At 43.1% G+C, this 13,296-nt stretch overlaps 1 protein-coding gene across 2 annotated transcripts; it reads right to left on the bottom strand.

The window, feature by feature from the left end:
* Positions 1 to 1,893: 1,893 nt before the first annotated feature.
* LOC142905063 (class I histocompatibility antigen, F10 alpha chain-like) lies at positions 1,894 to 12,456 on the bottom strand. Of its 2 annotated transcripts, none has more exons than XM_076051557.1 (8): positions 12,283 to 12,456; positions 8,141 to 8,407; positions 5,233 to 5,508; positions 4,521 to 4,823; positions 3,143 to 3,244; positions 2,995 to 3,012; positions 2,775 to 2,847; positions 1,894 to 2,680 (listed from the first exon to the last, which is right to left on the bottom strand). In XM_076051557.1, exons 1-7 carry the CDS (start codon positions 12,389 to 12,391, stop codon positions 2,801 to 2,803), a joined length of 1,122 nt encoding a protein of 373 aa, XP_075907672.1. In that variant the 5' UTR covers positions 12,392 to 12,456; the 3' UTR covers positions 1,894 to 2,680; positions 2,775 to 2,800. The 2 variants fall into 2 exon arrangements, with proteins under 2 accessions (XP_075907672.1, XP_075907673.1); XM_076051558.1 differs by lacking the exon at positions 12,283 to 12,456 and adding an exon at positions 9,354 to 9,483.
* Between the last annotated feature and the right edge of the window lie 840 nt (positions 12,457 to 13,296).

Raw genomic sequence — 13,296 nt, 5'->3', positions numbered from 1 at the left:
ATCGAAGTGCGCAAGAGCAGGAGGGCTGAACTTGGGCGAAGTCGGCAGAAATTTCCGTCGACTGCACTGGTACACAGCCAGATGTTAAATATTTTAACTTTTACTTCAAGTCGACAAACTAATTCACAACTGCTGTACTGAAACAATTGAGAAGAATTTCGAGTGAGTCAAACTGAACAATGAATTCGCCTCCGAGATTAAAGTGTTCAAACGCATTTTATCCAATGGGATGTAAACAAAACAGCACATATTGGAGCACTGATTATTATTATTATTATTATTATTATTATTATTATTATTATTATTATTATTATTATTATTATTATTATTGTTATTATTATTATTATTATTATTATTATTATTATTATTATTATTATTATTACATGTTATTCAGCTTTTTTGAGTCACGGCACATTTCTTTTTACATTGAAAAAATCCCACACCACAAACCAAAATTATTAAAAAGACAATGTAGTCACCTAATTTATTTATATTCACTCAGAGTTAAACCTGGGCCTGATTAGATGCACACAAAGCTGATATTTTATTATTTAAATTTTTATTGATTTTCAAGGAACATATAAAATAAAAGGAAAAAAAAGAGGAAAAAAGAAAAAAAAAGTGCAGGTTCATAATGCATACATCGTTTTTTTTTATGTACATCCATAACATGTCATAAAAAAAATTAAAAAAAATCATACCATGTATGGCAAGGCGCAGAGGGCCCGGGCGGGCTTCAAACCCTAGAATCCCGGGTAATAGCCATGTGCACTTAACCATTCGGCCAAAGGGATATCCCAAGTAGCCATGGATTCCTCATTTGTGTGGCAGCCTGTGTGGAGCACGAGGACCTGTGAAAAGAGAGGGAGAGATGTGACAGTGGCGGTCCTGTCACAATGCCTCCAATTGATCATGCGCCCTGGCAACTTGGCAAAAGGGCGAATGGTTAAGCGCACATGGCTGTTACCCGGGAGTCTGGGGTTCGAAGCCCGCCCGGGCCCTCTGTGCCTTGCCACACATGCAAACAAATGTAAGAGTCCAAAAAAAAAAGAAAAAAGAAATCTGGTCCAGAAATAAAATAAATAAAGTGTTGCATTCAGTTTCTGGTTTGCCTTGTATAGCTCAAAAAAAAAAAAAAAGTCTCATGAGGTCGCTCTTTCTTCTTCTTTCCTTTTCAATTTATGAAGCATAGCTTCATAGGATGCTGTCTCCACCATAGCATCCAACCATTCCCTGAGATTAGGGGTTACGTTCATTTTCCACTTTCTTAACAGTACTCTGGAGGCAGTCGTCAGACCCACCATGATAACAGAGAATTTTTTTTTTGTTGACACATTTGGTAATTGAGACCTGTCCCCCAATAGACACTTAAATGGAGTCAGGGGAATAGTTAAACCAGACCATCCACTCAGAAAATCCACAACTTCGACCCAAAATTGAGCTACCAATGTACACTCCCACATACAGTGCAAAAAAATTCCCACTCTTGTTTTACACTTACAACACTTATTGTCCTTTAACAGTTTCATTCTGTGTAATCTTACAGGGGTGTGGTAATATCTATGTATGTAGAATTTTACATTGAGTTAACTTTCCCCGTGCTTCTCTTACATATTTCCCACAACCTGCTACTATATCCAGCCATTTATCGAGAGGGGGTTGTAGCCAATTCAGTGGTCTGGCACGGCCCAGTGGTCTCTACCACTAGGGGCGCTAAAGATACTGGTCGTGACCAGCGCTACAGTGGTCTGTGCTGGGCTGCTTGTTGTCTGTCTGTTGTCTGGGTCAGTTAATAAGTGGTCCGTGAAACTGTTTTGTCGAAGCAACTGTCAATGACTGTGACCTATGTACATCGCTTCATAAGTAAAATCATAAATGATGAGAACCAAAAAGTGAGGATTCTGGACTTTATTCAAGCAACTTAAAATCAATGACAAATTAATTACACAACCTTTAAATGATCACCTGCCAAACCAATCAGACACAATATTTCCCGTTTAATATGTCTCTTTCTATAGAACTAAGAACACATCCTATAAACTAAATGACTGCATGAAATGCAAAATCTAGAAGAAACTTGATTTAAAAAAAATCACTTATATATTGACTAATAAACAGAAACTATAGATGTGATGTGAGTGAGGAGAGGAGCAGGTAGACACAGGTACAGCCTTGACATCATGTCACATGGTGGTGTTTAGAAATGACCAGAGATGTAGCTGCTAAAGTTTAGACTCTATCACATATTAACAAAGAAAAACCAGAACCTCCAAATGACAGCGAGGACAGTGAGAGAACAGAGGACAAAATATCTTCAGCGCAATGTTAATTAAAAAAAAGATGAAAGGTCTAAAGTCTTAACTTCAATGGTTAAAAATGGTGATGATAATGATTTTTGCTTTGAGAAGCCTCTGGTTGTGATTTACCACTGCAAATAAAAGGTGATTAAAGTTGAATGGTGAAAATTAGACTGATGCTATTATAATGTTTTGTTTCCTCACAGGAAGTGACACCCAAATGTCTCATGAACGACAAAACAATAAACCTACATTTTCCCATTTATTACTTCCCACAGATGATTTTGTGAGTGTGTTTGTATTGATGAGCATCAGCTTGTTGTCTTGGTTGTGAGAATGACAGCAGTAGTTTAGAGGGCAAAGTGCTCTTGATCCAGAGACGCCTGCAGAGACAAACAGGAGAAGGAAAGATGAGATGATTTCAGGCTGGACCTGCTGATGTGCAACAACTGGCTGTCAGACGCTTCAGCCACTCACCACCGTCACCATGTTGTGTTTGTGGTTTAAGCCTTGGGATTCAGTTCCTCCAGAACCTCTCTGCTCGGCACAGCTGGAAGTTTAGACAGAGACTGTTAACTCACAACTGAACCAAAATACAAAAGGGCAAAGAAAATATACTGGAACAACAAAGAACATTTTTAGTCAGTGTGAGCAGAGTTTAGTTTGAGAAAATCAGATAGTGACAACTTTCACTTACGAGATGGTTGATGTTTGGCTGGAGAGAAAGACAGAAAAGTCAGCAGTTATCCTTTAATCAACCAACTGGACAGCAGAATCACAATCATGTCAACAGCTTCATTCACTGAGTTGAGACAAGATCTAAAATTAGAATGAAAGAAGCTCACCTTTCTTCAGTCTGTAAATGACGACTGCAATGACACCAAGGATGAGAGCCAGGACACACGCTGCAGCGATGGCGATGGTGACAGTCTTGTCCATGGACGCCTCTGCCGAGCAGAAAACAATGACGTTAAAAACAATAAATTAATATAAGAGTAAAGCTCAGATGAAGAAGCAGAAAGATGAAAAAAATCAATTTTCCACAGTTTGTTCTCTGCTCGTCTCGCAAAATAGAAGCAAAAATACTCTGACGATGAGCTGATGACATCATCAGTCCTCCAAAATGGATGTGTGCTTCAGTCTAACACTATCCTAGCCTTAAAAAGACTGAATACAATACACAACAACAGGAAGCAAAACTTGACACTGAGGCATCAAAACAAAGAACACTGAGTGCAGCAGTATTCTGCTGTATTCACATTGAACGCGTTTTTGCCGCTGTCTGCAGCGCAGTATGGTGCAGACGAGCGCAGAGCCCTGTGAAGACATCTTGGTGAGTCCAATAGGAGAGCAGCCGGTTCACAGCCAGTTCTGGGGGGGGGGGGAGTGCCCAGATGCAGAGCACAGCACCAGTGTTTTAAATATGTGTTAAAACTTCTCTACATCAAACTGTGCCTGACAATATATGAACATAAAGTTGTTGTTTTCTCATATATCTGAGTGTCGGGACGTTATCGCCTTGATTCACATTCTATTTTATACTCTAAACACGGAACGGACTTTGCACGAGTTTACGGCAAAATGGAGAGCAACACACTGAGTAGCAAAGCAGGAGGATGACAGCGCTGTTGTGTGCAAACGGTGGCACAATGAGTTTTCGTTCCTCCGCAGTTATTCAAGCCTCAGGTGCCACCTCAGTGCAAAACACGTAGCAGCTATTAGCTAGTACGAGCACCCGAGCTAACAAGAACGTCAGAGCGCCGAAACCAAGCAGAGTCGCCAACCAGATGCATATCTTTAAGCTAGTCTTGAGTCCCAGAGCTCGGTGTCATATCAGATGTTACACTGGGGACACTGCGAGACACAAGATTTCCCTTAGTTGTTCTCACTCCTGCTCTCTTCCTAACTGGCGCCCTGCGCTGCATCTGGCCACTTTTTTCAGAACCGGCTGCTCTCCTATTGGCCGCGCCAAGATGTCGTCACAGTGCGCTGCGCCCGGATTATATATTTTTTTAAATCAGGCGCAAGGCGTAGCGGCGGCAGGCGCCCACCTTGCGCACCGCTCAGGTCGTTGCACGGCGTTGCACTCTTGCGCCATGGCAGCACGCACACAATGAATGGCTGCGCTGCTGCCACCCTGCGCTGGCCGCGTTCAATGTGAATTCAACATTACTCTCAGGTAACTGTGATACCCATCTTCACCACCAGGGTTCCCAGCCTTACCCCAGTTGGTCAGGATCTTGTCTTTGTGCAGTTTGGTGACCATGTCCTTCTTCTCACCAGCCAGCTGAAACACACACTGGTACCCCCTCCAGTCTCCAGCTTGGTCTGATTCAAGCTTGAGCTCAGCACTCATCTGGAAGCTTCCGTCCTGGTTGGGGAGGATCTCTCCACGCTCCACCCCCTCATGGAGCTCCACCCCGTCTTTGGTCCACGTGAGTGCAGCTCTGCCAGGGTAGAAACCTGTAGCGTGGCAGCTGACTGGAGAGGACGGAGTCTTCTGGAGGAAAGACACTGAGGGGAGCTCTGCACAGTGAAGACAAGGACAATTCACAGGTCACTACCATTCTACTGTCCTACTGTCCCCTTCATCATCATGTGTTTGACTGCACATGAAGACGACTGGAGCGCAGCTGAAAGAAGAGAAAGGAGGAGGAGGAGGAGAGGACGAGAGAGAGAAAGAGAGAGAGAGAGCATGAGAGAGGGAGGGAGAGAGCGAGGGAGAGAGAGAAGAGAGAGGGAGAGAGAAGAGAGTGAGTAGGAGAGAGAGAGGGAGAGAGAGGGAAAGAGAGAGAGAGAGAGAGGAAGACAGAGAGAGGGAGGGAGGGAGAGAGAGAGAGAGAGAGAGAGAGAGAGAGAGAGAGAGAGAGAGAGAGAGACATCAGGTGATCACACTGTTGCGTCCAATCAGCAGCATCAGGTCATGTGACTCTACCTGTTCTCAGCAGAGAGCTCCTCCCCAGTTCCAAGTACTTCTTCACCCAGTCAGGACACTCTGTGGTGTAATAGTGTTTCCATCTTGCTATCTCATCATTGTCATCCCACTTCTGTTTGGTTCTGAAAGCCTGCTGTCTTGCAGCGACCCACGACTGAGTCTTCAGGTCAAATGATATGAAGTCTTCTCCATCATAACCGAACTGGTAAAAACCATCAACCTCTCCAGTCTCATCGTCCCACTCACAGCCGTACATCCACTGAAAAAGATGAACACCTGAGAGGGAGAGAGAGAGAGAGAGAGAGAGAGAGAGAGAGAGAGAGAGAGAGAAAATTAGATTTTTTTTAAAAGTGATTTTCATGTCAATAAAAACAGTTTCAACATTAAAAAAAAACATCTCAACCAACCAAAGACAAAAGTGTCTCCCACAAAAAGCTCTCAGCTCAACTTGATGATGCAAAGAGGTTGAGAACCAACTTCCCTTCAACAGCACAGCATCAGTGAAACACCAGTGAGCCACAAAGCCTCCAACATCATTCAGGAGAGAATCAAGAGGAAAATCAACTGGGACTCTGGACTCCAGCTGAGAAACAAACATGGAGCTCAGTCCCTCACAGCAACATTGTCCACCTGATGGTTCCTGCTGCTGGAGATGCACCACGGCTCCTTGCACCACAAACTTTCACACCTGACACTTTTTTCACATCTTCTCTCCTTTCTAAGCTGCACCAAAGCAAAAGTGCTTCCACACCAGACTTGGTGACATTTGAGGAAAAGACTTTGTGCTTGTGGACAGAAGAGACACTGAGCAGAAACAACAAGTGTGTTTCCAGCCAGGACTCCTCCCATCAGCTCACCTCCTGTTGAAAGGTGCATTCTGGGAAATCTCCCCCCCCCCCCCTCTCTCTCTGCCTTCAGCACAACCTCCATTTCCTGTTGGACTCTGCAACAGCAACGTTGTGCTTCCACTATTTCACCTCTGGATCTCTGATAGCTTTGATGTCAGCAGAGACACTGAGAGGATCCTGCTGACAAAGCTGCTTCATTTCCACTGGAGCACAATCCACCACTGGCTGTTGGCTCACTTTCAACACCTTCCAAAAGGTTCAAGGGCCAGTGTGCAGAATGAAAACACTGCAAGTCGCCACAGAATGTGGTGAGCAGCCGACAGCTCCCATGTTGCACTTGTTCAAACGCTCTTGAAAGCAGTCAAATCCATGCAATCTGCCCACACAAAGAAAAGCCTTGTGTCTGCTCTGATCAAGGCTTTCTCTCCACACATCACTTCAACTGACTGTGTTCACCTCATGTGTGCAAGTCAGGTGAGGCTGCAGCTCTGTGTCCACATGATCCTTGTGTGTGCACTTCAAATCACCTCCTGGACATCCAAAGACTCCTGCTGACTCCAGAGTCACTGATTCCATTCACACACTCAGAGACTGGACTTTGCTGTGACCACCATCAGTCGGCCCTGTTCTACTTCCTGCACCATCACACTCTGCTGGGAGGCTTCTAGAGGAGAGCAGCTCTCACCCCCCCCCCCCTCATTCACACCATCACTGATGTTGCATTAACACTCTTCAAACAAGCGTCACATCTCTGGCTCTGTTTCCACTCAGCCTGGAGACTCTCAGTTGCAACTCTCACTGAAGCTGATGTGAGGAAAGAGAAAGTTGGAGCCTCTTCCTTCATCACTATTCACTTGTTTCTGTCCAACATGCAAACATCTCCTGCTCTCTTCCACTTGAGTCCTCTTTGTTTGTAGGAAAATCCTCCTCCACTTTAACTCCCTTCATGTTTTTGTCTCCTGGAGAAAAGAGGTTCAACTTTCAGCAGTCAAGCTTTTCTCTCCTGACCAGCAGTGACTTGAATGGGAGACACATCAGTGCTGTCAGTCACACTGTCTGTGTGTGTGTGCACTCGCTCTGCTGACCTTGGCTGCTCACATTGTGACCTTGACTAGTTTCAGTGGCAGCATCTTCTGCCTGTTCAGCCCACACTTGACCAAGTTTCCATTTTTCCTCTTTAAAGACAAGGGTTTTTCTTTCTTACCTTGACATGTTTGGGCAGAAGTGCTTCCAAACATGTCAAGGTAAGAAAGAACCCTTGTCTTTAAAGAGGAAAAATGGAAACTCTGAGGAAAGAAGACATCATGGACATAATTGATCCACACTTGACCTGTTTGACCTTCCTCACTGCCTCCTCTGCTTGTGTCTCCTGCAGCCACTTCACCTGTTTCCTGTCCACCTCTGGCCTCACCGTCATCCTCACCATCATCTCCTCTGGACCGCCTCAAACTGCTCTCTTTGGCCCAGGACCGCTCTTGACAACATGTCCCTCTTGACCGCAGCCAAAACACTTCACCAGTCAAGAGTCCTGGGAATGTGTGAGCACTGAACACATCATCTCATCTCATCTGGAACCTCCTCCTGATTTTCAGCCTGAGGCTCATTTTTCTTTCACCGCCGACGATGTTAGAAACAAACTCAGGACTCGGGTGGAATCTTCTCACTGCTTCTGTTGTGAGAGCAACACTGAGCACCACCTGGTTTCTCACCAGACTAAAGAGAGAACATGGATGATTGTTGAGGCTCAGACACACTGTGGCAAAGTGGATCCACTAAGAGGATATTATGGGATGGTGTGACTGAGTGATGTCAGCCAGCTGGACTGCAACGTGGTGCTGAGGAGGCGGCAGAAGCAGCTGCAGTCAACTGACAGTCCTGCACTGCAGCTTCCTGCTCCTCCATCAGCTGAGCTGCATAAACAGTCATTCAGTGTTCTATCCAGGAGGGGGCGCCATCGAGACACATCATCTACGTTCATCAAATACACTGAGAGGTGAAGAGTGGCTGTGTTTCAGTGTGTTGAAGACATTTCATCAGAAGAAAGAGAAACAGAAACAAACCTCCAGTTTGGTTGAAGCGCCCCTTTACATTCTCAATGCTGTCTTTAAACCCCTGCTGGGCACCCTGGAGACCATTATTCTGTGTCCCCCAGTACTGAGGATCAACTTCTAGAACTCTCTTCATCCAGTCCTGTTTGGGTTCCAATTTCTCAGTGTTACTGTCGTAGTGGACAAACTGAGTCTCATCCACCATCCCAACAGCCACAAACTCTGGGAAGTTTTGGACTCCAGAAGACCCAGTGTAGAAATACTGCATGGAGTGTCTCACTGGAGAGAGAGAGAGAGAGAGAGAGAGAGAGAGAGAGAGAGGGAGAGAGAGAGAGAGAGAGAGAGAGAGAGAGAGAGAGAGAGAGAGAGAGAGAGAGAGCATTAGAAACCACACAACAGTGTCATTTTCCAACTCACCCAATGAGGGAGCAGCACGAGCTTCAGCTTCCTGACAATGTTTGTACTCAATATTTGTGATGATTTTGTGACGCTCAGATAAAATATCCAACAAACGCATTTTATTGGATATACATTGAGCTTGAAACCTCACAGCAAATCAGAAATGCTGCAGGTGACACCAGTGGGATTGTTCCACCATGGAGGCAAAACAACTTTATCCACTTCGTCCATAAACGCCACATTCTGGTCTTTATGTTTGAAACTACTACCACTCAACTTGTTTTTCCTTAGAAATGCTGTTTGCTCAGTTTGGTTCCCATCAGCAGCGCCTCATTTTAGCCAAACATCACTTTTATCGGTCTGACTTGAAACCGGTAGTGTAGCGGGAGCTCCCTCGAGTGGCTACAAGGTGTATTGCAGCCATGACTCTAAATATTATGTCATTTCTCAAATTTATGGCGACCAAAATAAAACCTCGACTGGGTCTCAGGGAATAACTGCTCCAAAGGTAGAAATGAGTGGTAAAATAAAAGACCATAAAACTAATAAGAAGCTAATTTGGATGAATATTCCTCCGAGGAAAGACAGAACAGGAATAAAGACGCCACATTAGAGCTGAACTACACTCACCGAATAAACATCAACTCATGGACAAATATTGTTGGATACAATTAAATAATTTGTTCCAATAGTTGATGGAGACATTCTAACAGAGAAGTAAAACCGAACAACATTTTTCTCTCCATACTTTCGCTTTAGACAGAAACGATCTACATATCAAAGTGTACTAAAAGTTGCCGATGATGAAGAAGTTTGTGTTGCTTACCAGCGGAGGCACGATGGCAGAGGAAGAGCAGGACAATAACCCTCATTTTCAACGAGTCACAATGTTTTTGTTTATTTGTTTGGTTAAGTCCATCGACACACGGCCGCGATCTCCGTCGTTCAGAAATAAAAGTGATTGTGCGCAGGCGCAGCGTTTTGACAGCCACTAGGAAGGCAGTATTTGATGCGTCATTAATAACGAGGCAGAGTTGAATGAAACAGGTTTGCACAAGAAAGTGAAACTCAGGACGGGGGCCAGTCGTAACAGTAACTGCAGTCCATGGTCTGTGTTTTTAGTGTCATAATCTGACATTCAGAACCAAGACGCAGTATGCTTCTGAACTTATTTGGACATTGTTATTGATTTTTGATATTGTTACTGATTTCTTGTTACAAGATATCTATTAATTATATTTTTGAGGCCCATGTTTCACCCCACATGATTTAAATAAAATAAAATAAAGTAAAGACTAGGACAAATGTAAAACAAAGAAGTATAACAGTAAAAGGTGTAAACCTGTGGAATGATTTAAAAATAGAAATGAAACTATGTATAACACGTATAACATGTTCAAAGTAATATTTAGAAATAGTATCATTAGTAAATACAACACAAAATTATGAACATAAGTACTATTATTATTAGTAGTACTACTACTATTGTTGTTGTTGTGCAACTGTTGTTTGTTGATGTTACAAATGATAGATTATCATTATTACTTTTAATTATCTTATTTGGTTATCATCATGTCTTTTTGTCTTTCTCCTACTTTATGAATGTAAGAAGGGTAGGAAAAATAAGCAAAGCCTTCAGCCTACACCTTTTCGGTCGATGTATATTATTATAATTATTGTTTAGTTTACTGTATAATAATGCATGTACAGTATTGAAAACTGGCCGAAATAAACTCACTAAACTAAACTAAACAATACACTTAGGCAGTAAATCAATATAAAGTTCATAAAGAACAAGGAAACATGATACAGAGCAGCACCACTGAGTGACCTGTCGTTTGAACTTTGTTGCACATTTATTAGCCTTAAGACGGTAAATCATATTCACATTGTTTTGTTCCCTACTGCCCTGTTCTGTGCTTGTTTTTGAACATACACCTTTAAATGCAATTTTGTGAATTCATTATCACAATAACCTTTTAAACTGTTTCTTCTGTTGTCCTCTATATTTCTTTGAATTTGCATCATTCTGAGCTTTTGTGTCAATATTTAAGTAAACTACATGTCAATTGATGTGTTTGCATTAGAGCTGTCAGTCGATTAAAAAAAATTAATCCGATTAATCGCAAGGTTTTGTCTGCATCTTTAGTCTCTCTTTTGAACGGCAGTTTTTCCCTCTTGGACTGCAGCAATGATTAACTGGCTCCTGTCCTCTACTGCTTAGTGTTTTTTCTTTTTCATCTTTCTATAATTAAAATAGAAAAACAGTAGAGGCCCAAGTCTACTGTACCTCCTGAGCATTGCTGCATCTTGCACCTCTGACTGTCACGTGTGGGGTAGCTGCAGCCCAAAGCTATAATTCACTGACGTTTACTCCGCTAGTTGAAGCTACCCTGCTCTGCCTCATCATCACTCATAGACCATGTTGACATGCACAGCTTAATAGAGTATATATGTTAACATAGTCAGTCATATTTCTGGCCTTCTGGGCCTCTAGAGTTTGGGCCTGGTGACATCATGCTTTGGAGGAAGCGGTGGGTGGATGCTCCCAAGACTCCCATGTGGCTGACTTCCACTTTGAAGGTGAATATCTACAAATGTATACTGTAAATAGGAACTAAAATCATAGGATGTGTGACACGACGCCAGTGTGTCTTTTGGTAGCAGTAAAAGTGTTGGAGCAGAAACAAAACGGAGGACAGCTACACAGGCACAGGCACAGTCACAATAACCTACATCCAGGGATAACTGAACCCATAAGCCATTAAAAAAAGAATAAGCAATACAGTGAAACCAACACACAAACTATGGCAAATTACTAGTACATCCCAATCATAAGATTTTTCCAAAACAAGGAATGCAAAACAATTTATGCGTAGGTCATGTTGTGATACACCGTGGACATGGGAAAGAAAGAAAGAACACCAAAAGGACTGCAAGAAAGAGACATCAGGACGACTTACAACAGGCGTGGGCAAACTACGGCCCGGGGGCCATATGTTGCCCATTAAGTTTTTTAATCCAGCTTGCAGAATTTGAAGAAATGATATTAATCCAATGAATTTTTTTTTTTTTTAATCCTCCTATGTGGTGGCTCACGTAAACATTCCATCCATCTGCTGCTGCTCCAGCCCCCTCTGTCACATTTTAGAACCCACTATTGCCCATGAGTCAAAAAGTTTGCTCACTCCTGTCTTAGGTGAACACTCTAAATCCTAAAGTTAGCAGTGTCAGACCACTGTAGAAGAAATGACCACAAGCCAATATCACAGGATCAGAGATTTTAAAACAAAAACATGAGAAGGCCAGAGAAATTTGAAAACGGACGAAGTGCACCATCAGTGTGATGGTCAATAGGCTCATCAATGGGATGAAGGAGAAGCAATCATGCTCTCACATTCTTTGATAAAGGCATTCTATTCTATTCTATTCTCCAGGAGACGCTGGACGGGCACGGACGACCTGTCATAAACCCATCTGGTCTTTCGGGCTGACAGTGTGGACGCAAACCAGCTGTTGGCCCGGCAGCAGCAGTCAGTGAACGGATCTGAGGCAGACCGCAGTCGAGACTCGACGCTCTACCGATATAGACGTAAAAGACGGGCAACAAAGTTCAAGCTGACTTTTCGGCGCAGTTGAATCTCCGAATGAGACTGCGAGAATTTAGCGCGATCTCTTAGCCAACGGTTTCTGACAGATCAGACACCTATGGCGACGAAAGTTGTATTTGTGACGTGAAATGATGTGAAACTGACCTGCGTCACCGCGGTGTTGACAGGCGAGCGCCAGAAGAGACACAAACACCAGGATCTTCATGGCGCATTGAGGTCGATGAGGCGTCACAACAAGAGTAATTCTAAGCATTCGCTGGAGAAACCTAAGAAAATTAAGTTGGCGCTTTCATCTCTACCGTCAGCAGTGAAGGACTGAAGGAGTAGGAAGCGACAGAAGTTGATGTTATCGTCCACCTGAGCCAATGAGAATTCAGTGCGATATCTGACGTCACTCATTACTCGGTAAAATAGAGCCGTAGAGGTTGTTGACGAAAGTGAAGTCGAGGCAAAGTGTTTGAGCCAGTAGTGACGCCTGAGTGAGGACACGTTTCAGCGGAAACGGAGAGTGAAAATCTGCTGCTGACGTCTTGGGTGATTTAAGGCTGATTCGATGTAAAATGAGGAAGAGTTTTCATTGTCTGTGAGCGTCGACTGAGATCTGATGATCCAGAAGAGTCGTTCTGATCTATTCCTTTACTTTTGAGCGAAGTTACATTTGAAAAGGTGACAAGGAGCTCCCACTACTGGACAAAACAATGAGTTGCAGTTTTCTCCAAAATAGTCAGTGTGAAGAACCTCGGAATAATTCTATGTATAATATTACCTCCCGTTCATTAAAACGAGCTGTGCATCTTTTTTTTTTTATGTTGTTACATTAAAAAAAAAAAAAAAAAAAAAAAAAAAAAAAAGTGCAATGAAGGTTTGACTTTTTTTTGTTGTTGTTACATCACAAATTAGTTGAAATGTAGATTGATTACGCAGAAGAGATGACTCTTCTGGGGGCTCGCCTGGATGGTAAGATATGGTTTTTAACACAACTCAATTTTGTGATGCGCTGTGTTTTGTGTGAGTCCCAAGTGTTGTGTTGTGTTGCCCAAGTTGCTAGAAGCTGGAGCTAGCATTTAAATCTCCCTGCAAGTCTTCCGTGTCTGCACTTCCCCTCTGTGTGTGTTAAAGAGCAGCTAGTGGTTACTACGGCATTGGTCTAGTTTGTGA

This window comes from Nelusetta ayraudi, unplaced genomic scaffold (assembly GCF_046127955.1).
Source record: "Nelusetta ayraudi isolate G7.1 ecotype Tasmania unplaced genomic scaffold, CSIRO-AGI_Nayr_v1 ptg000135l, whole genome shotgun sequence".
Classification (NCBI taxonomy): domain Eukaryota; kingdom Metazoa; phylum Chordata; class Actinopteri; order Tetraodontiformes; family Monacanthidae; genus Nelusetta; species Nelusetta ayraudi.
The sequence above is the reverse complement of the archived record's forward strand: the minus strand, read 5'-3'. Positions and strand labels throughout refer to the sequence as shown.

Coding starts and splice junctions, on each gene's coding strand:
- LOC142905063 (XM_076051557.1), bottom strand. CDS start 12,391: ATGCTTAGAATTACTCTTGTTGTGACGCCTCATCGACCTCAATGCGCC. Junction 8,408..12,282: donor TCAACACCGCGGTGACGCAG/GTCAGTTTCACA, acceptor CTCTCTCTCCAG/TGAGACACTCCATGCAGTAT. Junction 3,245..4,520: donor CAAGATCCTGACCAACTGGG/GTAAGGCTGGGA, acceptor TCTGCTCGGCAG/AGGCGTCCATGGACAAGACT.